Source organism: Heptranchias perlo, chromosome 4 (genome assembly GCF_035084215.1).
Source record: "Heptranchias perlo isolate sHepPer1 chromosome 4, sHepPer1.hap1, whole genome shotgun sequence".
NCBI classification, from domain to species: domain Eukaryota; kingdom Metazoa; phylum Chordata; class Chondrichthyes; order Hexanchiformes; family Hexanchidae; genus Heptranchias; species Heptranchias perlo.
This window is the reverse complement of record NC_090328.1, coordinates 26863439-26891036: the sequence shown is the minus strand read 5'-3', so window position 1 is coordinate 26891036 and position 27598 is coordinate 26863439. Positions and strand designations below refer to the sequence as shown.

Sequence of the window (27598 nt, the reverse complement as noted above, 5' to 3'; positions counted from 1 at the left end):
AGATAATTGAACAAAGCTCTAGAATATAAAGCTAATATTACAATCTATTTATTCAACCTTGACCAGTCAATCCCACAGATGGGCCAGGAATTTGACCTGGAGCCGGGATGGGAGGCGGGAGGGTTGAATTGCGGACGGGAAACTCGGAAGTACAGGTTTCCCAGACATCCTTACGATGTTGACGTAAGGACGTCTTTTATTTTTTTATCGGTTTCCCATCCGACAGGCCGGCCTGATTGACAGGCTGATCTCAGTCGGACGGGAGCAGAGCAAGGAAGAGGGCGTCTTCAGGTAAATGTTCAAGTAAGTCCTAGATTGTATGGATGGGGGGGGGGGGGGGTCATGAGTGTGCACAGGGGCATCAGTGGGCACAGGGGCATCAGTGGGCACTGGGGCACCGGGGGGCATGGGAGTCACGGTGGTGGGTGGGGGGGGGATGTCAGTCATCGGGGGGACAGTCATGGGGGAGGGAGGATCAGGGGTCATGGGGGGGCCATTGGGTGTTAGTCACTGGGGGTCCAGTCATCGAGGAGGGGTCGGGATCGGAGATCATCACAGGGGTCCACAATCGTTGGTGGGGACGTCCGCGATCGTTGGATGGGGGGGTCGCGATCATTGTGTTGGGGGGGTCCGCGATCATTGAGTTGGGTCGGCTATCGTTGTTGGGCCAGGGGGAAGCACTCCTGCTCCTTCAGGCCCACAAGCTGTGCCAGAAAGGCACGTATCTGCAGTTTCAGGCCTTCTTGCCTCCTTTCACACGGCGTGAAGGAGAAGGCCCGAGAATCATGGCCCGCAGGGGTTGAAATCGCAAAACCTTTCAAAATGAAGGCCCACAGCCTCCTTGAAAGATTTTAGTGACCAACCCACCTCCTGAGAGCGGGTTGGTTACCCGCCCCTCGTCTCGACCCGGTGAAAACCGGAAATGGGTGGGTTGGAGGGGCGTTGGGGGCATGTCTGAAATTGTTGCAATTTTCAATGCCCCCTGCCCCCAACCCACCCATTTTTCACAGCTAAAATCCTGTCCATAATGTTTCCATGGTCTCAAAAGGATTCCATATTGTTCCATATAGAATATCTGATCATCTACACTTATCCTTATGTTAGAGAAAGGATGTTCCTACTTATAACTTACTCCTCAAAATAATAGGGTTCACAGCATTACAGGTAGATATGCACAGATTTATTAAGCATATGATAATAACTATTATTGACAATAATTAAACATACACTTAACAACAACACTTAAGAGTTTTTAACTCAGAGAATCCACACGTTAACAGTGAAATGGTTGGCTGATCAGGCCTCATCAAATTCTGAGGTCTCTTCCAGCAATGACTCTTTTGTTTTTTTCCCAATCCTGTTATGTTTTAGTATTATCTAATGTTCCTTTTATGTCTTTCGTGTCCCCTGTCAATGACTTCAGATTTACACATCCTGATTGATCTGTCAATCAAATCCTTAGGACAACGTCAGTTACAGAACTATCAAAGGCATTCTAACACACCTGTGCATGTGTTAATTTTTCTTCATACAGGGCCATATTCCTTTCGACAGATGCATCGCATCATTGCATTCAGCCATTTATGTATCAATACAACCACCCTCAACTCTATAGACACCTAACCATCATAAAATTGTCAGATCTCTTCTGTTTCTCCTGTGAAGTTAAAAGACGAGTAACTACAAGGTGGTATTCCTTGCCACCTTCATGCCTCCCAATGTCTTGTTACAGGGTCTGTCCATATCAAAGGGATAATCAAACTGCTAGTGAGATCAGTTCCAAATGAAAAGTTACTGGACACAGTTAAATTAATATAAAGAGAAATCAATAGCAGTGCCATTTGATTAACCCTTCGCTAACACTTATAATTTCCATCTTATCTTTAACGAAATTCAACATAGTACTTAAGAAAAATTTATTCCATGTATTTGCTCATTTCTTCTAATCTCCAGTGTTGCCGAAGTTTGGCAATTTTGTACTTATGTTCTTTGATCGCAGTTGGAGTGAAATATCCTGTTTACATGCACATTATCTGTGTATTTGAGTATCTTAAGACCTATACCATTATTCTCAATCTTCTTTTGCTGTAATAACAAGTTTAATTCTGTGAGCCTCTAATCCTAGATTTAAGTCATCAAATTGTCAATGTTGCTTTTCTCTGTACCTTCTCTGATGTATCAATGTTTACGAACATACAGCATTGATGGGCAGGAAAAGACCAGCTGGTCCATTAAGCCTGCCCCACACCATGATGGCCGGACCAGCATAACTAAATACCTCTTCCCTCTCCCCCACCTGCCACTCGTCCCCATGTAGTCTCCTGAGAGAGGCAAAAGGAAGAGAAAAAACCCAGGGCCAATAAGAGAAAAAACACTTTGCAAAATTCCTCTCTGAACCCCTCAGGCGATCGAAACCTGTCCAGGAGATCACATGGACTGAGTGTTATCTATAAAGAAACTTTCCTTCTATATGATGCGATCTCTGCCCCAGTCTAGAACCGGTCCAGCTCCCTCTTGAAGGCAGAGAGTCAGCACCCGCCACACCTGCTGGCAACGTATTCCAGAGGCTCACTACTCTCTGGGAAAAGAAGAACTGCCTAATATCCAGTCTATTCCTACTCTTCCATAGTTTAAACTTGAGTCCCCTGGACCTCCCCAATCTGTTAAACTGGAATAATCTATCAATGGGGACGCTAACCAGCCCTTTAATTATTTTATAGATCTCTATCAGGTCACTTCTAAGTCCACGCTGCTCTAAAGTAAATAGATCAAGGTCCTTGAGCCTATCTGAGTAGCTGAGGTACTTTAAGCTAGGAATCATCTTGTATCTCTCCTCTGGACCTTTTCCAAAACCACCATATCACCCACCATGTGGGGGGACCAAAACTGGGCACGGTACTCTAGATGCGGTATTTATATGGCTGGTCCAGTTAAGTTTCTGGTCAATGGTGACCCCCAGGATGTTGATGGTGGGGGATTCGGCGATAGTAATGCTGTTGAATGTCGAGGGGAGGTGGTTAGACTCTCTCTGCAAACTTACTTACCATACTCCCAACACCACTGTCCAGGTCATTAATAAAGACTGTGAAGAGTAGTGGGCCTCAGACCGATCCCTGGGGGACACCACTAGTAACATGTCTCTAGGCTGATCCACATCCGTTACCTGTAACTTTTTGGCTGCTGGATTGGAGCCAATTCCTAATCCATCTTTTCAAATTTCTACTGATATCACAAGATTCTATCTTGTGAAGTAACCTAGTGTGAGGTTTTCTGAAAGTTCAGGAAGACAGTGTCTACCAGATTTCTCTCATCCACTACCCTAATGACTTCCACAAAAAACTTTTAACAAATTTGTTAGGCACAACCTATTTTTTCAGAAGCTGTGTCGTGTATTTCTAATGTCCCCTTCCCTTTCCCAGTGATCATAGAGGGCATCTTCCCAATAATGGATGTCAGGTTGAAAGACCTGTAGTTCCCTGGCCCTAATTTATCCCCTTTTCTGAAAATAGGAACTACATGAGCTAGCTTCCAGTCTAAGGGAACTATCCCTGACTCTATTGAACTATTGAAGATACAGGCAAGGGGCTCACAGAGCACCTGTCCCATCTGAAACATTTTGTACTCATTGTACTTTCATTATTTTATTCAGTTGATGGAGTAGGAGACATTTGCGAAGGTGATTTCGATCATGATACAATCATTGACAGAATAGATGTTTGCCCTGAGAATGCAGAGGTGACTCTAACTGATTTCAGAGCATACCAGACCGTTGTTCTTGATCCTGAAGGAGATGCGCAAATTGATCCAAACTGGGTTGTACTTAACCAGGTGAGAATATCTTTTATTATTTTACAGTGTTAATTTTTAAATTATGCTTTTCAGAATACATCATTAGTGTTTTGCAACATGTCATTACTATTTATTTAAAATTTGTATGAAGTCTTAAATTGGCGGCCATGCCTTCAGCTGCCTAGGCCCTAAGCTGTGGAATTCCCTCCCCAAACCTCTCCACCTCTCTACCTCACTCTCATCCTTTAAGATGCTCCTTAAATCCTATCTTTGTAACCAAACTTTTGGTCACCTGTCCTAATATCTCCTTATATGGTTCAGTGTCAGATTTTGTCTGATAACGCTCCTGAGAAGCACCTTGGGACGGTTTACTACATTAAAGGCACTATATAAATGCAAGTAGTTGTTGTCATCTTCACTAACCAATTGATTCATTACAGGGTATGGAAATTGTGCAGACCATGAACAGTGATCCTGGCCTGGCAGTTGGTATGTGTAATCACACAGCACATTTCAGTGTTTAGGTGTTCTTATTTTAGCTTTAGAATATTGGTACTATATAACATGAAACTAAATAGAAAGCTCTATGAAGCCAAGTAGATAATGGGAAGGTTTCATCTCGTTTTGGAAGTGATATGCTAAACTATATGGATTTAACACTTGTAAATTTATTCCAGTATTGCTGCTATAACCCTTCTCCATAAATGTATCCTTCATCCTCCACGGCTTCCTGTTCCTCACTGCTCTTGGTCAATGGGTTTCACACCCACTGGTCCTCTCTCATCTGCTGGTATACCAGATCAGCTAGTGTGCACTGCTAATACTTGGGATTATTACGCACTCCGCTGGTTCATGGTTGGCTCTCTACTCCATCTCAGGTTCTGGTTCCAATGGACAGCTTCCATCAGTGAGCCTGCTGATACTCACTGAACAGCTCCTGAATACACTCTCTCTCCAAAACTGTCTCCAAAACGGGACACTAGATCGTGCATGCTCCAAGCGGACTGCACGCTGTCTACAAGTTGACACAGCGTCTCAGGCTTTAACTCTGGACTCCTTCATATCTTCTCCTCCCTGTCTTCTGTTTGTGATTAGAACATGTCTCTTCTAATCTCTGCCCTGTTTAGGTAACCTGAATTCCATCTGTGTCCATTCATGTCCATATTTTGGCTGCCGCTTCGTACCTGAGCCCATTACTTCTATCTCCCTTTTTTTCCCTCAGCCCCTCTCAGGCCCTTCTCTCCATGTCACCTCTCTATCCTGTCATCCAGCCATGCTACTTTAATTTCTCTCCTCTAGGGACAGACTAGCTTCCCCAAAAGGTTGTGGGGATTCTTCGGGCTTCTCACAGAAAAAAGATGTGCTGATAATACACCTCCTCCTTTTGCCCCACCATTGATGGCCATGCCTTCAATCTATCTCGGCCCTACACTCTACAATTCCTTGCCAGAACTCCTCCGTCCCCTCCACCTCCATCTCCCCCTTTAAGACCCTCCTTAAAACCCACCTCTTTAACAAAGTTTTTAGTCACTCCTCCTAATATTTTCTTCTTTGGCTCAGCATCTGCTTTACGATTATGCTTCTGTTAGGCACTTTAGAATCTTTGTCTATGTCATAAATGCAAGTTGTTGTTGTTATAACAGTTTAAAGTCAGTCTAACCATGGAAGTGTAAGGGAAATGAAGACCAGTAAGAAGAATGGAAATTCTGGAAGAATGAGGCGAGGCAATATAAACTAAATCGTACAATTCTAAAGGGGGTTCAGGAACAGGGAGATCTGGGAGTATACGTGCACAAATCTTTGAAGGTGGCAGGACAGGTTGAGAAAGCGGTTAAAAAAGCATATGGAATCCTGGGCTTTATAAATCGATTGTAAACAATTTTACAACACCAAGTTATAGTCCAACAATTTTATTTGAAAATCACAAGCTTTCAGAGGCTTCCTCCTTCCTCAGGTGAATGTCAAGAAATCCTCGAACCTTTCGCATTTATAAATCACAGAACAATACCTGGTGATTACAGACAGTCTTTCCAACTGCCCGTTGCCAAGGCAATCAAAGTGTTCAGACAGAGAGGTGTTACCTACAGGGCCACTGAATATACAAACAACCAAAAAAAAAGAGAGAGAGAGAGGCAGAAACATAGAAACATCCGGAAGGAAGAGAAAGACAGCAAATGACCCGTTATATTAAAAACAGATAACTTTTGTTCGCTGGTGGGGTTACGTGTAGCGTGACATGAACCCAAGATCACGGTTGAGGCCGTCCTCATGGGTGCCGAACTTGGCTATCAATTTCTGCTCGATGATTTTGCGTTGTTGTGTGTCTCGAAGGCCGCCTTGGAGTACGCTTACCCGAAGGTCGGTGGCTGAATGTCCCTGACTGCTGAAGTGTTCCCCGACTGGGAGGGAACCCTCCTGTCTGGCGATTGTTGCGCGGTGTCCGTTCATCCGTTGTCGCAGCGTCTGCATGGTCTCGCCAATGTACCATGCTCCGGGGCATCCTTTCCTGCAACGTATGAGGTAGACAACGTTGGCCGAGTCACAGGAGTAGGAACCATGTACCTGGTGGGTGGTGTCCTCTCGTGTGATGGTGGTATCTGTGTCGATGATCTGGCATGTCTTGCAGAGATTACCGTGGCAGGGTTGTGTGGTGTCGTGGACGCTGTTCTCCTGAAAGCTGGGTAATTTGCTGCGAACGATGGTCTGTTTGAGGTTGGGTGGCTGTTTAAAGGCGAGTAGTGGAGGTGTGGGGATGGCCTTAGTGAGGTGTTCGTCGTCATTGATGACATGTTGAAGGCTGCGGAGAACATGGCGTAGTTTCTCCACTCCAGGGAAGTACTGGACGACAAAGGGTACTCTGTTGGTTGCGTCCCGTGTTAGTCTCCTGAGGAGGTCTATGCGATTTTTCGCTGTGGCCCGTCGGAACTGTCGATCGACAAGTCGAGCGTCATATCCCGTTCTTACGAGGGCGTCTTTCAGCGTCTGTAGGTGTCCATCGCGTTCCTCCTCGTCTAAGCAGACCCTGTGTATTCGCAGGGCCTGTCCATAGGGGATGGCCTCTTTGACGTGGTTAGGGTGGAAGCTGGAAAAGTGGAGCATCGTGAGGTTGTCCGTGGGCTTGCGGTAGAGTGAGGTGCTGAGGTGCCCATCTTTGATGGAGATTCGTGTGTCCAAGAAAGAAACTGATTCTGAGGAGTAGTCCATGGTGAGCTTGATGGTGGGATGGAACTTGTTGATGTTATCGTGTAGTCTCTTTAGTGATTCTTCGCCGTTGGTCCATAGAAAGAAAATGTCGTCGATGTATCTGGTGTATAGCGTTGGTTGGAGGTCCTGTGCAGTGAAGAAGTCCTGCTCGAACTTGTGCATGAAAATGTTGGCGTATTGGGGTGCGAATTTGGTCCCCATGGCTGTTCCGTGTGTTTTGGTAAAGAACTGGTTATCGAAGGTGAAGACATTGTGATCCAGGATGAAGCGGATGAGTTGTAGGATGGCGTCTGGAGATTGGCTGTTGTTGGTGTTGAGTATTGATGCTGTCGCAGCGATGCCGTCATCGTGGGGGATACTGGTGTATAGTGCCGAGACGTCCATCGTGGTGAGAAGTGTTCCTGGTTCAACTGGTCCGTGGGTACTGAGTTTTTGTAGGAAGTCTGTAGTGTCGTGACAGAAGCTGGGGGTTCCCTGTACGATGGGTTTCAGGATGCCCTCGATGTATCCAGAGAGGTTCTCACACAGGGTTCCGTTGCCTGATACGATAGGACGTCCGGGTGTGTTGGCTTTGTGTATCTTTGGGAGGCAGTAGAAGTCTCCCACGCGGGGAGTACGTGGGATGAGAGCGCGTAGGATGCTTTGAAGGTTTGGATCGAAGGTCTTGATCAGTTTGTTGAACTGGTGGGTGTGTTCTTTGATCGTATCTGCGGGTAACCGTCTGTAGTGTTCCTGGTTGTCCAGTTGTCGGTATGCTTCTTTGCAATAGTCCATTCTGTTCTGTATGACGATGGCTCCTCCTTTGTCCGCTGGTTTGATGACGATGTTGCGGTTGGTCTTGAGAGCGTTGATGGCGTTGCGTTGTGCTCGGGTGACATTCTGGACTGTCTTCTGAGTGCGACTGATGAATCTGGCATTGACGCATTTCCTGACAGCTTGAGCATACATGTCAAGCTGAGGGCAGCGACCCTCCGGAGGAGTCCAGTTTGACTCTTTCCTCTTCGGTTGCTGTACCGCGGATCCCTCTGTCTGCTGTTCTGGATCGTTGATTGTCTCATTGGGTTCGCTGCTGAAATCTTGGGGTTTGTGGAAGAATTCCCGGAGCCTCATTCTCCTGATGAATTCCTCTGTGTCCGCCGCGAGACTAGTGGGGTCCATTTTGGTAGTGGGGCAGAAATTGAGCCCTTGGCTGGGAACTTTGATTTCGTCTGGTTGAAGGGTATGGTCAGACAAATTGACGATGGACTTCCCTGTGGTTGCAACAGTGGTACCAGGGGAAGCTTGGTCGATGCTGGTGGTGATGCCGAGTTTCTCAAGCTTCCTGCTCTTGGTTTTCATGTAGGCAGCGTAGTTCCGTTGCCTCGTCTGTTTGGCGGTATCTCGTAGCTGGTCTGCTGTGTCCTGAGTACAGGTTGAGATATGGACTCTATCTTAGTTTCGAGGTCGCGGCGTCTGCTGTAGAGTTGGTGTACGAGATGGTTGCGGAGTGTGCGAGAGGTACGACGGCAGAGTCTCTCAGCGTAATCCGAGTTGTATTTATAAATCGAGGCATAGAGTACAAAATCAAGGAAGTTATGTTGAACCTTTATAATACACTGGTTTGGCCACAACTGGAGTATTGTCTCCAATTCTGGGTATCGCACTTTAGGAAGGATGAGAAGGCCTTAGAGAGGGTGCAGTAAAGATTTACTAGAATGGTTCCAGGGATGAGGGACTTCAGTTACATGGATAGATTGGAGAAGCTGGGGTTGTTCTCCTCAGAGCAGAGAAGGTTGAGAGGAGATTTGATAGAAGTGTTCAAAATCATGAAGGGTTTAGATAAAGTAAATAAAGAGAAACTGTTCCCATTGGCAGAAGGGTCGAGAACCAGACGACACAGGTTTAAGGTGATTGGCAAAAGAACCAAAGGTGACATGAGGAAAAACTTTTTTACGCGGCGAGTAGTTATGATCTGTAATGCGCTGCCTGAAAGGGTGGTGGAAGCAGATTCAGTCATGGCTTTCAAAAAGGAATTGAGATAAATACTTGAAGGGAAAAAATTTGCAGGGCTACAGGGAAAGAGCAAGGGAATGGGACTAACTGGATTGCTGTTATAAAGAGCAGCACAGAATCTATGGGCCTAATGGCCTCCTTCTATGCTGTAACCATTCTATGATTCTATTCTATGATTCTACATTTTGGTAGGAAGAATAAGAGGGCCACATATTTCTTGGGTAATAAAAGTCTGAATGGGGTACAGGAGCAGAGGGATCTGGGGGTACAGATACACAAATCACTAAAAGTAGTGACGCTGGTTAGTAAGACCATAAAAAAGGCAAACCAAGCACTGGGATTCATTTCTAGAGGGATAGAATTGAAAAGCAGAGAAGTTATGTTAAACTTGTACAGAACCTTGGTTAGATCGCACTTGGAATACTGTGCACAGTTCTGTTCTCCATATTATAAAAAAGATATAGAGGCACTGGAGAAGATGCCAAAAGATTTATTAGGATAATACCAGAACTGAGAGGATATATTTATCAGGAAAGGCTGAACAAGCTGGGGCTCTTTTCTCTAGAAAACAGAAAGCTGAGGGGGGACCTGATAGAGGTCTTTAAGATTATGAAAGGGTTTGATAGGGTAGAGGTAGAGAAGATGTTTCCACTTGCGGTGGAGACCAGAATTAGGGGCCATAAATATAAAATAGTCACTAATAAATCCAATGGGGAATTTAGGAGAAACTTCTTTACCCAGAGAGTGATTAGAATGTGGAACTTGCTACCACAGGGAGTAGTTGAGGCGACTAGTGTGGATGCATTTAAGGGGAAACTAGATAAACACATGAGGGAGAAAGGAACAGAAAGATATGCTGATAGGATTAGATGAAGTAGGGAGGGAGGAGGCTCGTGTGGAGCATAAACACCGGCACGGACCTGTTGAGCCGAATGGCCTGTTTCTGTGCTGTACATTCTATGTGATTCTATGTAAATCTTCAGCACGCCCCAGCAGATATATTTATCAGACATATGAGAGGTATCAGTTGAACATGAAGAACATGTCCTAAAACAGAAATAGTAGATAATTTCCAGTGCTCTACTTATTACTAGAGAAAGTTCTCTTCTGTTGATGTGGAAACTATAAATTAGTTAATTATAAATATAAGATAGTCACCAACAAATCCAATAAGAAATTCAGAAGAAACTTCTTTACTCAGAGAGTGGTTAGAATGTGGAACTTGGTACCACATGGAGTGGTTGAGGTGAATAGCATAGATGCATTTAAGAGGAAGCTAGATAAGTACATGAGGGAGAAGGGAATAGAAGGATAAGGCTTTAGGGTTAGATGAAGTAAGGTGAGAGGAGGCTCGTGTGGAGCATAAACACCGGTATAGACCTGTCGGGCCGAATGACCTGCTTCTATGCTGTAAATACTATGTAATACAATATAATACTATGTAATTTAATGTCTGCTGTGTTCCAGAATTTCCATATTTAGAGCATTTACACTGGCTATTTGATCACTGGTCTTCGTTATAAAGAAATGGTGGTCAGCGGACTGACAGTTGATTTTTGTGACCTAACAGGCTACACTGCTTTTAATGGAGTTGATTTTGAAGGCACTTTCCATGTGAACACCATGACAGATGACGACTATGCTGGGTTTATATTTGGATATCAGGACAGTTCCAGCTTCTATGTGGTGATGTGGAAACAGACTGAACAGACCTATTGGCAAGCCACCCCATTCCGTGCTGTGGCCGAGCCTGGCATCCAGCTCAAGGTACACTGAACATCAAGGTCAATTATTTAGATTTTCCCAGAGAAAATCAATTGATTGTGAGGAAGTTTAATTGGTGTTCCAAATTAGGAACTGACATAATTCATACTGATATGTATGCCAGCAAGCCTGGTATATACCCACCTTGCTATTGGCAAATCCTGAAATCAAGATTACCATGCCTTTCCTCTAATTCCAAGATCCTGGATGTTGAGGATCCTTCTATTGGAACAGGGGTAGAAATTGGTCATTGTTTCACCCATTACTTGTGCACAGACTTTGGCCGGGAATTTCCTTGGGGCCTCTCCCATTCCACCACCACAACATCAATGGTGTTAATGGAGTTTCACATGGAAATTCCCAGCCTTTGTTTTGCGTCTCCACATTGATTTTCTTTCACTTCATTTTGGCCTGGTACTTCTTCCTCCACCTCACAGCATTGGTAAAGGTTGGAAAATATTTTAAATCTATATGGAATCTTTATAAAGAGTGAAACAGTATTTCCTCATGTACATAGCCACCTATGCCTAAAACAAAATTTCACATTGTTTTAAATTATTGCTGCTGGCTAGATTTCTGCAACCCCCATTAATCTAACTGTTGATTCAAGGCCAAATTTGTGCAGGGAACTTATGCTAATTATTGTAATGAGTTGACCATGTAAAGTTGCATGCAGTCAGCTCAGCACTTCCGGCTAGGTTTACTCTGACAGCTAAACATTCGCTGCGACCACAAATTTGAGGCTATAATGCTTTTAATATTCACATAGTTGGTTTCCCTAATTTGTTGAGTTGAAGGTTCTGATTGATAGATTTTTTTTCTGTTTTCCACCCTTATCTCCACACTTTTTCAATCTTGAATACAAACTTCTTTGCAGCAAGATTCCCTAAATAGTTTTCACCTCAACTTACTGAGTTCGACACACCTTCTGATGCATGTCCAGTTTCCCTGAGTTTTGCAGAGAGTGCAGCCTCCACATGCTCTCAAGAATTCTCAGTTAGAGGACTGTAGTGTACACGTCTGGTGCAGGCTGAAACCTGACGGCAATGTGTCATCCTTCCAAAATGGTGTCCCATGGCATAATAAAAGTGTCTTATCCAGCAATCTGCCTCAAAACAGCCAATGAAGAAGGCCAATAAATGTAAATATTAGTTGAGGTTGGCACGAGCTCTAATGGGACTCCGCTGCCCTATATTACTAGGTCTAGCCCTTCATAAATGCAAAAATGAAATGCAGAATGTGATGGGAAATGTATTTGTTTATAGCAACTAAAGAGGTTTTCATTCCTCAGAGTTCAAGGTTGATATTTTAACATTTTTATCTTTTTTAATTGCTATTGAAACGGATGTTACCTGTAATAGTTTCCATTTCCTGTCGTAACTGGTTCTGCAGGCAGTCAAGTCAAAAACCGGACCAGGTGAGCATCTACGAAATGCACTCTGGCACACTGGAGACACCACTGACCAGGTCCGACTACTATGGAAAGACCCCAGGAATGTGGGTTGGAAAGACAAGGTCTCTTATCGCTGGTTTTTGCAGCATAGACCCCAAATTGGATATATCAGGTAGAGTGGAAATTTATTATTATTTATGAATCAGATCTGGACAGTTCTTTTCTTTCAACTATGTAACACATCCTGATAAAGATAGACTTATTAACTGCATTCGCATTCACATCTGTACCCAGAGTCATACCATTTAGAATCTACTCCAGATACCAAAAACAAATCAATTCACAAGATAGCCATGGATGAGGAAAACCATTCAGCCTATCTTAGCTCACCATCCAGGAAGATGCTACAGGATTATTTCCTCCACTACTGTAGCTGCAGGTCCATTGTTTATCACTCTTTATGTGAAGAAGTACTTCCTGATATCAGTCCCAAATTGCGGAACAAGCTCAAGGGTTGAATGGCCTACTCCTGTTCTTTTTTTCCAAACTTGCCTCTTATTACTTTGCATCTCTGTGCCTTTGTCTTACTCTTGCTATTTGGTTAGAAATAATATTCCAGATTAATCTTTTCGATACCATTTGCCATTTTATATACCTTTACAAGGTCACCCTGAGACACCTCGTTTCACGGCTGAAAAGCCAAAGTCCCTCGAGACTTTCCTCATAACTTGGATCCCTGACACTAGGGATCTCCAATGCCTGATGTTTGCCTTGTGCCTCGGTGACCAGAACTGGACACAATATTCAAAGTGTGGTTTGAACATGAATTCTTCCAAATTTGTACTTGACTGTTTTGGCTGTAGTTCAGCATTCTATTCGCTTTATTGATTGATGCTCTACATTGGTTGGATTCATTGAGCGTTGATTCTACTAAGGCTCCTTGGTCACTTCCAAATTCATCCTTATCTATTTCAATATCATTCACTATGTGTGCCATCTATTTTTCCTTCCTATGTGCATTGTTTTATAATTGTCTGATTAAAATCTCATCTGCATTGTTCTGCCCACTTACATATTTTATCCAAGTCATTCTGTAATTTCTGCCTCCTCCAAACCCTCACCATTGGAACAGTAGTAGGCCATTCAGCCCCTCGAGACTGTTCCGGCATTTAAGTAGATCATGACTGATCCGTATATCCTTGCCTAACAAATATCTATCAATCTCAGTTTTGAAATTTTCAATTGACCGCCGCCACCCCAGCCTCAACAGCTTTTTAGGGAAAGAAGTGCTTCCTGACCGCCTAGCTCTAATTTTAAGGTTATGACCCCTTGTTCTGGACTTCCCCACCAGAGGAAATAGTTTCTCTTTATCTATCCTATCAAATCCTTTAATCATCTTAAAAACCTCAACTATAGGAAGGATGTGATCGCTTTGGAGAGGGTGCAGAGGAGATTCACCAGGATGTTACCAGGGCTGGAGCGCTTCAGCTATGAAGAGAGACTGGGAAGTTTGGGTTTGTTTTCCTTGGAGCAGAGGAGGCTGAGGGGGGACATGATTGAGGTGTACAAAATTATGAGGGGCACAGATAGGATGGATACTAAGGAGCTTTTTCCCTTCGTTGAGGGTTCTATAACAAGGGGGCATAGATTCAAGGTAAAAGGCGGGAGGTTTAGAGGGGATTTGAGAAAGAACTTTTTCACCCAGAGGGTGGTTGGAGTCTGGAACTCACTGCCTGAAAGGGTTGTGGAGGCAGGAACCCTCACAACATTCAAGAAGCATTTGGATGAGCACTTGAAATGCCATAGCATACAAGGCTACGGACCAAATGCTGGAATATGGGATTAGAGTAGACAGGGCTGATGGCCGGCGCGGACACGATGGGCCGAAGGGCCTCTATCCATGCTGTATAACTCTATGACTCTATGACTCTATGACTAGATCACCCCTTAATCTTCTATACTCAATGGAATACAAGCCTAGTCCATGCAACCTGTCCTCATAATTTAACCCTTTTACCCCCGGTATCGTTCTGGTGAATCTGCGCTGCACCCCCTCCAAGGCCAATATATCTTTCGAGGTGCAGCACCCAGAACTGAATGCAGCACTCCAGTTAGGGTCTAACCAGAGCTTTGTACAGTTGTAAAATAACTTCCACCCCTTTGTATTCCAGCCATCTTGAGATAAGGGCCAACATTCCATCAGCCTTTTTAATTATTTTTTGAACCTGTCCACCAGCTCTTAGTGATTTCTGTACTCAGACCCCATAATCTCTGCTCCTCCACAGTTCCTAGCTTCTCACCATTTAGAAAATTCTCTGATCTATCCTTCTTAGGTCCGAAGTGGATGACCTCACACTTCCCTGAATTGAACTCCATCTGCCACAATTTTGCTCACTCACTTAATCTGTTAATGTCCCTTTGCAACTTTCTGCTCCCATCCAAACTAATTACTGTGCCACCAACTTGGTGTTGTTAGCAAACTTAGATATACGACTCTATTCCTTCATCTAAATCATTTATAAATATAGTAAAAAGCTAAGGCCCCAGTGCAGATCACTGGGGGACACTACTAGCTACATCCTACCAATTTGAGTACAAACCCATTATCCCTACTCTCTGTCTCCTGCCTCCTCATCAATTCCCTACCGATGTCAATAGGTTGCCTCCAATTCCATGCACTCTCATTTCTCTTAAGTTTTGTATATGGAACCTTATGGAATATCTTCTGGAAATCCATATAAATAACATCCATAGACACTCCCTTATCTACCACATTAGTTAACTCCTCCAAAAATTCAACTAGATTCATTAGACATGACTTACCTTTCGCAAATCCATGCTGGCTCTCTCTGATCAGCTCATATTTGTCCAAATGCTCAGTCACTCCATTCCTAATAACAGATTCTAGTAACTTCTCCACAACAGACATTAGACTAAAAGGCCTATAATTTCCTAATTTATCTCTCCTACCCTTCTTAAATAATGGAGTGACATTGGGGGCGAAATTGGGCCATGTAGCACCCATTTTGTAGGGGCTACGCAGACTCCTAAACCCCGAAAATGGCGTCCGAGATGCGCCTGCACACTTCCGACGTGAAGTGCTCAGGACGCCATTTTGGCAAAGGTGGTTGTGCGCGTGCACCTAATGAATGCCGGCAGCATGTAGTGTAGACAGATTGTGACGTAGATCAGCGTGCATCACTGATTTGGATCAGCCGGCGGCATTTTGGAACTCCACGCTCCAGCCAACACGCTGTCTTAACCTCGCACAGTTGAACAGGACTTAAATGGCATGAGAGAACCCCCCACCAGTGCTGTTTAAAGGGAGCAGGTGGGAGTTACAGGTTAGTTGCTGGATTAGTTATTCTGGATGCTGGTACAGTTGTATATGTTTGTGGAAATTTCCTATACTTGGAGAAAGTTGCAATATTCTATAGAGAGTGGTCTGGCTGGTCTTGAAGTACTTTTAGTGGCATTTAAAGTAGTGTGCTGACCAAAATTGTTTCCAGACATGGATGGCCTGCTAGGGCTTCCCCTGGGAATTGAACATAACTGGAAGCATGCAGAGAGGCCACGCTGAGCAGGACAAGCTGCCAGAAGAGGGAGGAGGAGGAAGAGATGGAGGAGGAAGAGAAGGAGGAAGAAGTGGAGGAAGAGGCAGGGAGACAACAAGGTAGACAGGCCCAGGGACATGGGTTGAGTTGTGGTGCAGGGAGAGGAGGAAGTAAGATGTGCGTGCTTACGCTATCTGCAGCACGTGAGTCAGAAAAGATTGTGGGCTGAGGGAGAATTGGGAAGCGAGAAGGAGGATTAGGTATGTAGAGACCCTCATCATTGATACCTCCAGCACCATGGCCTCAGCGACAGCCCATCCAATGATGGACAACACTGTCCCCTCCATGGGGGTGAGGACATGTAGGTGTGCCTGTCCTCCAGTTCTTTCCTGCTGCCTACTGTTGTGCACCACCTTCTCCTGCAAGAAAGAGGAAAATGTGTTATCAGTGAGTGACCTGCAAGATGTTTGGGTGAAGTGGCTGTCATGGTTAAATAGCTGCCAGTGTGTGTGACCTGTGGGTTGTGGGTGTGCGGCTTGCAAGAGTAGTAATCTGTGAGGGTGAGATGCAGCATCTGATTCGCAGGGTTGCGTACTAATTGAAAGAGTTTGTTGGTAGGTGGGAGACGGTGGGAGACGGGGGGGTGTAGTGCAGGGAGCAGTGGATGAGGCTAATGGTGCAGTTGGTAGGATATTCCATGTGACAGTTGAACTCACTCACCTTGACTCATGTCAAATCATTGAACTTCTTCCTGCACTGCATCCATGTGCGTGGTGCGATGCTCCCGGCATTTACCTCATCCACACAGCCTCCTACTGCCTCTTCAGCATGTGTCTGGAGGGCCTCCTGCCCCCCTGGGGATATAAGATGACCCCCCGCCTGTCCACCTCTTCCACCAAGGCCTCTAGTGCACCGTCTGAGAACCGCGGTGCACGCTCTCTCCCAGGCACAGCCGTTCTTCAATATCTTCCAGCACTTCCCCAAAGCTACTTCCTGCAGCCACAGTACACCTCCCCTTTAAGAGGTGCAGGCTGCCTTTAAGTAGAGCTAGCCACTCCCACTATCGGGGCCCCCGCTGGTGTGAGCAGCCAATCAACAACGCAGATAGCGCTGGCAGCACGCAGCAATAATTTAAATCATCAGGCAGCACGAATGTTACGTGCTGCCTGCATCACTACGACCGGGCGCGGGTTAATCGCACGCCGCGATCCCAGCGCCCGTTTTCAGTGGTTATCCAATATAACCCCCATTAGCTCTGGAGATCGCCCAAGCAATAATATGTCCTATATAAATAGGTATATTTCCACAAATGAAACAGATATGACATGCAGATGAGCTTTTAAAATTTTAATTTTAAAATTCACATCCTTGATTTCAAATCCCTCCGTGGCCTCACCCCTCCCTTTCTCTGTAACCTCCTCCAGCCCCACAACCCTCCGAGATCTCTGCGCTCCTCCAATTCTTGCCTCTTGCGCATCCCCGATTTTAATCCCTCCACCATTGGCGGGCGTGTCTTCAGCTGCCTAGGCCCTAAGTTCTGGAATTCCCTCCCTAAACCTCTCTACCTCTCTCTCCTCCCTTAAGACGCTCCTTAAAACCTACCTCTGTCCTAATACTTCCTTATGTGGCTCGGTGTGAAATTTTGTTTGATAACGCCGCTGTGAAGCGCCCTGGGACGTTTCGCTACGTTAAAGGCGCTATATAAGTTGTTGTTGTTTTGTACGTGGACTGTGTGGTCAGGTATTTTCTTTATTTGTTCACAAAATGACGTTTCTTAGTAGAATTCAATCAACACTGGACACAAGTAAGAAAAAAAGTTCCGTAAATATTTTAACAGAACTATTTGAATCAAACTAGGTTTTAAGTAAATCCCAGGAAATAAGTAAAGTTCATATACAAACTTGCTTAAATTACAGCTAGTTACTGCTATAATAGGATATCTCACTAAATGCAGTGCTCCATTGAATGAGATTAACAGCAACCGTTGCTATTTGTACAAGACATACATACAGGGGTAGATCTTGACTTTGTGCGATAGTGTAAAACAAGTGATAGCGAGTCAGAAGCCTGTTTTACCTTTCTCTCGATTCTTAATTCTGTTGAACTCAATGGGAATAAAAATCGGGAGAAATATAAACGGGCTGCCTACGTGCTATCACTTGTTTTACACTATCGCACAAAGTCAAGATCTACCCCACACTGTTCGCTGAAGCCAATCCATGTAATGAAGCAATTGCTCTTAAACCAAGACCTATAACAGGATGTGGGATCATGATTGCTACATTTTTCATGCAGTGGTATTTATAGGTAAGTAAAGTTTGTTGAACCACAGTCAGACAGCCCACAAAGTGAGAATGATCCATTTCCTGTGTACACAAAGTAGTGAGTGAAAATAACATCAGAAGTTTCACACTCCTACAAAATGCGATGTGATATAATCAACAGCTTCAGGTTTATTTTAAGATTGAATGTTTCATACAAACATACAAAATTGACGAGCGGGAAAAGGTGAGCTGATCCATCAAGCCTGTCCAACACTCTTGATGGCTGGAACATCATGACTAGATACTTCCTTCCCCCCCCCCTCCATCTCTTCGCAGCCATGTAATTAATCTCCTGGGAAACGGAAAAAAACAGACAAAAAACCCAGGGCCAATAAGGGAAAAAATTCTCTGGAAAATTCCTCTCCGATCCCCTCAGACGATCGAAACCAGTCCAGGAGATCACATGGACCAGTGCTATTTATAAAATACTTACCTTCTATATGATGCGATCTCTGCCCCAGTGAAGAAACCAGTCCAACTCCTTCTTGAAGGCATGCGGAGAGTGAGCATGCACCACACCAGCCGGCAATGTATTCCAGAGACTCACTACTCTCTGGGAAAAGAAGAACCGCCTAACATCTGGTCTATGCCCACTCTTCCACAGTTTAAACGCACGTCCCCTGGATTTCTATGCTATCACTTTCCTTTTTGATGTCACAACCCAACCCACTGTCCTCGGTCACATAGAATTGGATCTCTAGCTCCATTTTGGATCATTTATCTGTACAATTGACCACTGAGTTGTTAAAGTTCCAAACAGATGGGGAATTTGTTTTTTGAGTTTTGGAATCCTAAGTGACCAAAGCTCAGTCAGCGGGGTTAATTTTACTGTTTACCAGAGTGGGAAAAGAAATCGAGAGAGGTGTGAAACCGGCTGCCAGTTCACTATCACACGTTTTTCGTCCGGCAATTATGGTTAAAATTGCCCCTAGTGAGTTTGAGTTGCTGGAGAACCACCTCAGAGATTGCTGTCACTTCCATAAGTCAGAGTTCAGGGTTCACAGGTTCACAGGCACCACTGTTAAACGCTGTTCTCAAAGCAAAATGGCCATCGCACCCACTCATTCCCTCCCTACTGTGTTGTGCTGATATCCCTGTACAGTGCTTTTCACACAATTTATATTGAATCACTGCACCCCTGCTACACTCTATGTCTACAAGCATAATGCTTCAAATACAGTGGATAATTAAAATTTAAACTGCTGAAGTTCCCTGATGGCTCAGAGGCAAAAGGCCTAGTATATTAATAAGCCATTCAGACCAGCTGGCTGGCAGAGGCTTGGAATTTCAGGCTGCTGCATCACAGGCACTTGCCTCAGGTAAGTGCTGAAAGGGGAGGGGGAGGGAAGGCGATCGGAGGAGGGGCGATCAGGAAGGAAGGTGATCAGGAGGGGCCGAGCGGGGGCCGTCAGCAGCCTATGGTTTTAATGTGAAGCTGGGAGCAGCACTCCTGCACCTCCCTGCTCCACATTCAAGTACACATTTTCATTTTGGAGAGCAGCTAATTTGTTCCTCACTTGCTGCAGCAAAGAGCCAGCACAAACGCAATGGGCCGAAAGCCCTCCTTCTGCGCTGTAAACAACTATGGTTCTATGACTTCCAGAATTTAGTCACAGGTGAGACATCCGGCCCTTTTTATGCTAACTCCATCCAGGCTACTCTCATGCTGCTCACCAGAAGGGCCTGCCCCTTCACTGCAAAAAGGAAAACCTTTCTCTCCAGCACCTGCTGCAGCAGGACTTCCAAAGCTGGAACCTGGAATGGTGCCATTTGTTGTCCTGCTGCAGCCATTTTTACCCCTCAGTAACAGTACAGTTTTAAGTTGACCAGCAACCATTTAAGAGCTGCTGCCACCAAACAACGTGTCCCTTGGCTTCTTGTGCTGTGCACCAAGTGTTGCAACATTCTGAAATGGATCTAACCTTGCAATATGGCATGAGTTCAGCTAGTGGAATAGAATTGAAACGCAAAGAAGTTCGACTTGTATCAAACCTTGGTTGGACCACACTTGGAGCACTGTGAATAGTTCTGGTCCCCATATTACAAAAGGAAATACAGGCACTGGAGAAGGTACAAAAAAAGATTTACAAGGATGACACCAGAACTGAGAGGTTATAACTATCAGGAAAACCTGAACATGATGGGGCTCTTTTCTCTAGAAAAGAGAAGGCTGAGGGGTGACCTGATAGAAGTCTTTAAAATTATGAAGGGATTCGAAAGGATAGACGTGGAGAGGAGTTCAAAATTAGAGGACATAAATATAAGATAGTCACTAATAAATCCAATAAGGAATCCAGAGAGTGAATAAAATGTGGAACTTGCTACCACAAGGAGTAGCTGAGGTGATTAGCATAGATGCATTTAAGGGGAAGCTAGATAAGTACACAAGGGAGAAAGGAATAGAAGGGTATGCTGATAAAGTTAGATGAAATAGGGTGGGGGGAGGCTCGTGTGGAACATGAACATATTCATAGACCAGTTGGGCCGAATGGCCTATTTCTGTGTTGTAAAATCTATGTAATTCTATGTAGTGCCACTACGACCATGCAGCGTCTAAAGAGCCACCGCTCCTGCTGCCAGTGTCAAGACCACATTATAGGCCCAGGGTTTCTAATGGGTATTCAAATAAGATTTTCAGCTTTTTAGTAGGCTAAGGGTTAATCCTAAAGGATCCTCCTCAAAATCCACCTCTTTGGCCAAGCTTTTGGTTGTCCCTCCTATTCTTTCCTTCTTTGGCTTGGTATCTGTTTTCCTCAAGCCTCTGTGAAGTGCCCTGGGACATTTTTCTATGTTAAAAGAATTAATGCAAAGTAAATGTAAATGGAAGTTGTTTTAGATTCATGATAGCTGGCGTGTTTTTCACAGGGCAAGGTTTTATGAAGGTTCAGATCTGGTGGCTGATTCTGGAGTTACAATAGACACTACCATGCGAGGAGGACGACTGGGAGTCTTCTGTTTCTCCCAGGAAAACATCATCTGGTCCAATCTCAAATATCGTTGCAATGGTAAGGAACAGTTGTCCCTCGTTGGTTGTGTGGAAGTAGTATCAGAATTGGTAATTAACAACAGACGGAATCTGAAAATACACAATAGGTCCATCAACATCTGAAAAGAGAAAAGACAGGTTAAGATTTCAGTGTGGGCCCTTCATCAGAATTAGAAGATAAGTAAAACCATTATAGGACTGAACAAAGCTGAGAGGGGAGAACAACAGGTACAGGTCTGGGTCAGGAATGCTGACTCCTGCCACAGAGAGGCTGTTAATGTGGCCGATAATACAACGGAGAGTGCTCCATGTTATTGTGTGTCAGGATGACATTTGAGAACACAACAATCTGTGTTTAGTTGCCTCAGTATGTGTACAGTAAGCCTAGTGGTTATGGTGCTGAACTAGCAATCCAGAAGTTGTGAGTTCAAATCTCACCATGGCAAGTTGGGAAATTGAATTCAATGAATCTGGTCATTTTTGGGCTGGTACCAGATAAAATAATGAAACTTGCTAGATTGTGGTAAAAACCCAACTGCTTCACTAATGCCCTTCAAGGAAGGAAATCTGCCACCCAGTCTGGCCTACATGTGGTTCCTGTCACACGCTACATGGTTGACTCTTACTGGGCAACTAAGGATGGGCAATAAATGTGGCCTTGCCAGCATTTCGCCCACATTCTGAGAACAAATTAAAAAAAGAGGTCACACTGTGAGCAACAGTTTGGACCAAGTACATGTAAATTGCCGACTCACATGGAAGGTGTATTTGGGCTCTTGTGGGAAGAGGTGAATGAACAGGCCTTGCATTTGCTACAGTTGCTGGAAGTCAGGGTGTTTGAAGAATGAACGAGGGTATCCCAGAAAGCAAAGAGGAAGATGTGTTTGTTGATGGGATCATTTTGTAGGTGGCAAAATACCAGCAGATGATCTGATAAATTTGGAGCCTAGTGGAATGGATTTGCATTTTATTTTGAACAGGTATAATTTATTTGGGACAAAGTGCATATTTTGAGAAATCAGAATGTTCAAATTTGAAATCATGAAATTGACCTTTTGATGGATCAGCATCATATTCAGATGCTCCTGCAGCAAATCTCAATTTTAACTAACACGGCATGTATTACATTTTCTAGTTTGTTAACAATGTGGGAAACTCTTAAACAAAAGGAATGTGAAAATCTTCATAGATTTTTGTTATGCTGATGTCAAACATTTATCCTAGACATTATAGTCTTGACTATTTAAAAAGTGGGAAGTGGATTGTAAATATCTATTTTTATCGAGCACAAAATCCACATCTAAGTGTTCCTAACCACACAAAGCTGCGTGAATGGAGAAATACATCCACCTGCCACTGATGCCATTGATTTCTTTTCCTGCAGCACATTATTGAGGGGACATCACTGATGGAGCTCTTTAGTCACACCATAAACTCCACAGTGCTGGCTTTGAAATGGCAACAGATTCCTTTTTTAATAAGTCAAAATGGTATGTAGTTAGTAATAGCTACAAACCAGGCACAGTTTCTCATACAAATCAAAATTCACTGTGAGATGTGGCAATGATGCCAGGAACCTTTAAAAACTGTTGAGAGGAACAGAAAGCAATGGGGCTTCCTCCGGTGATATAAAAATGCAGTGGCACCAAAAAGCCACGTACTTTCTGGTGCTTCTGAGGCACTATCTGAGTAAGCAGGGTTGAAATGTGTGTTGCAACCTGGTTTCAGAGGGTCTCTGCCCGCTTAATACGGTGTCGAAATTTCTGCCTGAAGTGGGGACGGGTGTTTCATGCATCCCACCTGTGTGGACGGGATTGGCAGGATGACATCACCTGCCCAAATCCCTACCAGTATCACCTCTGGTTACCCCGACATAATATATGCCTACATGAAGCATTCTTGCCATTACCTCATCCCGGCAGAAATGCGGCCTGCAATAACCTAAAACGCCAGTTTGCTGTGACAACTAATCATGGAGCAATCGGTTGTTGTGGGCAAATTGGCCTAATTGGGAACCAGCCATTTTAAAAAGTTTTTTAAATCTTTGACTGGGCACACCCGGTTCTTCAGTGCTGTGGCATGGCTCCGCAGGCAGTTTCCCTCCCCCCCACTAACTCCCACTACTGCAAATGCTGGGAGCATCCACCCAATTTATGCAAGTGCCCCTGACCCCGAGAATTCAAACAGGGTCTGGGGCACAAGTAGCCAGTGAGCAGAAGTCCCGCTCCGCCATTGTTACAGTGGTGAATGAGACTCTCAGATTTTTGGGGCCTGTGTTAGCAGTTAAATTTCTCCAAAGCAGCTGCATTCTATGTTGAGGTGGGTGAAATGGAGCTACAGAGCTATTTTAGCTCCAATTAAAATGAAAGAAAACAATAAAAGAATGAACTTACATTTATAGAGCGACATTCAGGTCCTCAGGACGTCTCAAAGATCTTCACAGTCAAAGCATTACTTTAGAGGTGCAGTCACTGTTGCTTTGTAGACCAGTACAGCAACTGTTTTACACACAGCAAAATCTCACCAACAGCAATAAGATCAATCAATGAATGATCAGTTAATCTGTTATTAGTGGCATTGACTGAGGGATAATTGTTGGCCAAGACATTCGGAAAATTGTTGAATTGACCCGGTTGGGTGTAGCTGGTTTTTTGTAGCTACACTCTCAGTTTGAAGTCACTCGGGTTGCTTGCGTGATCTTCCCAGACACCTCTCTCCTTTGGGAGTCAAACAAATATAGAAAGGAACATTGTGAGTAGAAGTCCAAATAATCATAGAAGTAAGCCCACCGTCACCTTCTCAAGGGCAACTAGGGATGAGCAATAAATGCCGGCCTTCCTAGCGACGCCTAAATCCTGCGAATGAATTTTTAAAAAATCTAATTCCTGGCTTCAAACACTGCACTATAAAAGCAAGCCATCCAGAATAAAATACTTTTGTGCCAAATAGTAATTGTGAGTAGTTCTAAAGTGTCTTCATACTGGTGCCAAGGACAACATCAACTTGGGTCTAGGAAGGTGTCAATGTGCCCATGATATCCATCGTTTAGAATACTTGGCAGAGGATATTTTGTCTGTAAAGAATGTAAGATTATTATTACAGATCATTTGATTTTATATATTAATATGATCATTTACATCTATTTTCCGTATTTGTGTTCATTACCCATTTGCAGTAAATTCTCACAAAGCACATAACTGGTGTCAGAATAGAGCACACCACATGTGCCAAGTTTCTGCCATCTCTGCAGTGCACGGCATCAATTTCCAAAGCTACTGGAATATCAACTACCCAGTCTCTGGTTCTGAAGAGACCCTAAGCCTCTAATCTATAGCTTCTTTTGTGAGCATTTGTTTAACAGTCAGCGACTTTCTTTTCAGATACAGTTCCCGAAGATTTCCAGGAGTTCCGGGCACAGCAGTTGTAGCCAATTCTTTGTAAATGGAAAGACTGTAGAGGAGAAATCCATGTGGAGCGAGGCCTGATATCTGGAAAAAGAAACAGCTGTGAAAAAGAAATGTGTTTAACAAGTAATGTAAACAAAGTTTATGCCACAGAGCTGTACTGTCTCTGAGGCAGCCAGGTTAGACACCTATATTAAAAATTCCAATAAAACATTTTAAGAAGCCATGTTTAATCACATTTTTCCAATATTTATCTTTAGTTTAACACTATAGCACAGCAGAAACTTGGTAATAACTTTAATTAATGTTAATAATTAAATCAACTATTAATGGCATTATAGATTTATTGTTATGATGATGCAAAACAGTTTTTACTCCATAATATGCGATACTGTATAAAACGTTTATTTCTATTTGTTCTTGGATGTGGGTGATGGTGACAAGGCTGCATTTATTGCCCATCTCTATGATATCTGTGCATTTGGAAATGGCACTGCCTTGTACCCCTCGGTCTTCTGCTGGCAGAAGCAAGATAACCCATCACCTTAAATCTAAAGAAAATTCTACAGAACAGGAATTTGCCAGTTCAAGCCCATGTCCTACTCATCTGCTGGCCTTTCGCCAGGATGCCAGCGGAGGCACTTCAGTCAACCTCAGAATTTCCAGGCGAGGGAGGAGAAAAAGACAGCCAAAGTTCCAACTCCTGATCCCTAAGAAGAGCAGCTATGTGTAAAAGTATGGCAGAGGCTCATTCCCGTTCAGAATATTAAAGTAGCTCCCCAGTGGCTCAGTTTGTAAGTACACTTTCCAAGGAGAGCTGAACTAAACAGGTTAATCTCTGGTGTGTGTTGAGCTGGCTGATGAAACAGATTTTGTTTTTAACTTTTAATGTGGAGCCAAGAGGAACAGGTGTGCTCCTCCCATCTCAACATTACTTCCAGCGGCTGCTACTGGCCACGATCGGACCCCAGCTGCTGTTCTTCCCCCCACCCCAATCCCGGGACCTACCAGAGGGCCGCTATCAGCGAGGCAAGCAATCCTAAATTCAATGCTGCAGAAGGGTGAGCGGCCTGTGGAGGCGCAACAGGCACTGGCAGCTTGCCTGGAATATTTAGATGAGGCCGAGTCACAATTTCGGGCCGGCTTCGGGTGTCTCTGGGCGGGCGCACTGCTCAAGCAGAGCCAGGTCTGGGCCCAAAATCAGGCCTAGACTAATTTCTGCCCCAAAAAGCTGGTATCAGTAAAAGTGACCATGAAGTTGTGGGATTGTCATACAATCACACTGGTTCATAAGTGTCCTGTGGGAAGGAAACCTGCCGTCCTTACCCGGTCTGGCATATATGTGACTCCAGTCCCTCACCAACATGGATGACACTTAACTGCCATCTAAGTGGCCTGGCAAGCCACTCAGTTGTATCAAGCTGCTCAAGAAGAAGGCCCACCATCACCTTCTCAGAGCAATTAGAAATGGGCAATAAATGCCGGCCTTGTCAGAGTCGCCCATATCCCGCAGAATGAATATTTTTTTAAAATGAAGGAGACTAAAAACATGTTAATGTTATGCATTGCCATATAGAATAACAAATTTGCAGTGACTGTACTATCAGTACTCCTAATGGTGAATATAACATGGTATCTGATATTGTATGAAGTTTCTTTTTGGGATCCACAAACAGTCATTTTGATTTTTAAACAAAAAGTTCAACACTGTGCCATACAAGAGCAGAACTGCTGTGAGGGTTGTACAGGATTGTTATGTTTAAGTAATACAGAACAGAACACTTCAACTACTATGGCAGGTGAATGGCCTTAGAGTGATTCAATGTCATTATTGCAAATGTGCAATGAAGAAACTAAAATGAACAACCAGAACCGGAACCTGAGCTATTGCTTCCATTGCCACTGTAAAAGAATGCAGCGGGTTTGATATTGTGGGTAATTATAGGATATGAGGGGCAGATTTCCTTTTTTCCCAACTAAAGAGTTAATTGCTACCATAATAAAAACAAACCCAAGTTAGGATGGCAGGTTATTACAATTTCACTGCTAAAGTGTCCATGCAATCTGAACCCATTAATGATATCAAAAGAAAAATGGTCAGTTGCAATGATTCTATAATAATGCTCCTTTGACACTTTCCAAGATGCTAGGCTGTCATTTAACCAACAGAAATCACTAATCTTTCAACCATATAGTTCTTGAATGTGGAACATTTTGTAAAAATGGCATACTGAAGATGCTGAAAAGCCTTGTTTCATGGACTGGGACCATTGGGGTCCTTACAGATAGAGTGGTTGAAATATGTACTGAACATTTGAGGTAACTTTGTATGTGGGGGGAGGGGGGGGTGACCACAAACGTGTACCTGATTCAAAGAGCATGGCAGCAGGTTGCTGTCCACCTCAACTTGGAGTCAACCATCATTAGGACCTGAGAGGAGGTCCAGAAGAAGTTCTACAACTTGAAAAAGGACACCAAAGGCAAAGATATAATTCTGTCTTAATATGGAGGCAAAGGACATATATGGGTATGAAGGCACTCATATGGTATGTTTTTAACTATGACTTGTTAAAGAGATCAAGAAGATACTCAGTCAAATTAACAAATGTAATGTCAGATGGTATAGGCCACTGTCTTAAAATGGAGATGAAGGACATATATAGGGTATATTGGGCAAAATATTGGAATAGGTGGTAGGCCATCCCAGGCAAATACTTTGATAGTACATAAGCAATCCTCATAAGGCAATTAATTGGGAGGGAAGTTATGGAAGGCACTAGTTCTCAGGAGGTTGGAGGGAGAATGGATCATCTTGTGTGTACCATGTTAATCACATATCCTATGATATACAGTATTACTACTGCCCCATCTCCAACCTCCCTTTCTTCTCCAAAGTCATAGAATCATAAAAGTTTACAACATGGAAACAGGCCCTTCGGCCCAACATGTCCATGTCGCCCAGTTTATACCACTAAGCTAGTCCCAATTGCCTGCACTTGGCCCATATCCCTCTATACCCATCTTACCCATGTAACTGTCCAAATACTTTTTAAAAGACAAAATTGTACCCGCCTCTACTACTGCCTCTGGCAGCTCGTTCCAGACACTCACCACCCTTTGAGTGAAAAAATTGCCCCTCTGGACCCTTTTGTATCTCTCCCCTCTCACCTTAAATCTATGCCCTCTCG

General features: G+C 44.0%; 1 protein-coding gene across 1 annotated transcript in view; it reads left to right on the top strand.

The window, feature by feature from the left end:
- Positions 1-24629, top strand: part of LOC137320449 (thrombospondin-4-like) — a 97731-nt gene extending 73102 nt beyond the window's left edge. Inside the window, exons 17-22 of the mRNA XM_067982145.1 lie at positions 3650-3828; positions 4230-4278; positions 10556-10752; positions 12142-12314; positions 20886-21025; positions 24387-24629. Coding sequence (XP_067838246.1) covers positions 3650-3828; positions 4230-4278; positions 10556-10752; positions 12142-12314; positions 20886-21025; positions 24387-24433 — 785 coding nt within the window. The 3' untranslated portion in view covers positions 24434-24629. The remainder of the gene's footprint in view (positions 1-3649; positions 3829-4229; positions 4279-10555; positions 10753-12141; positions 12315-20885; positions 21026-24386) is intronic.
- The last annotated feature ends 2969 nt before the right edge of the window (positions 24630-27598 follow it).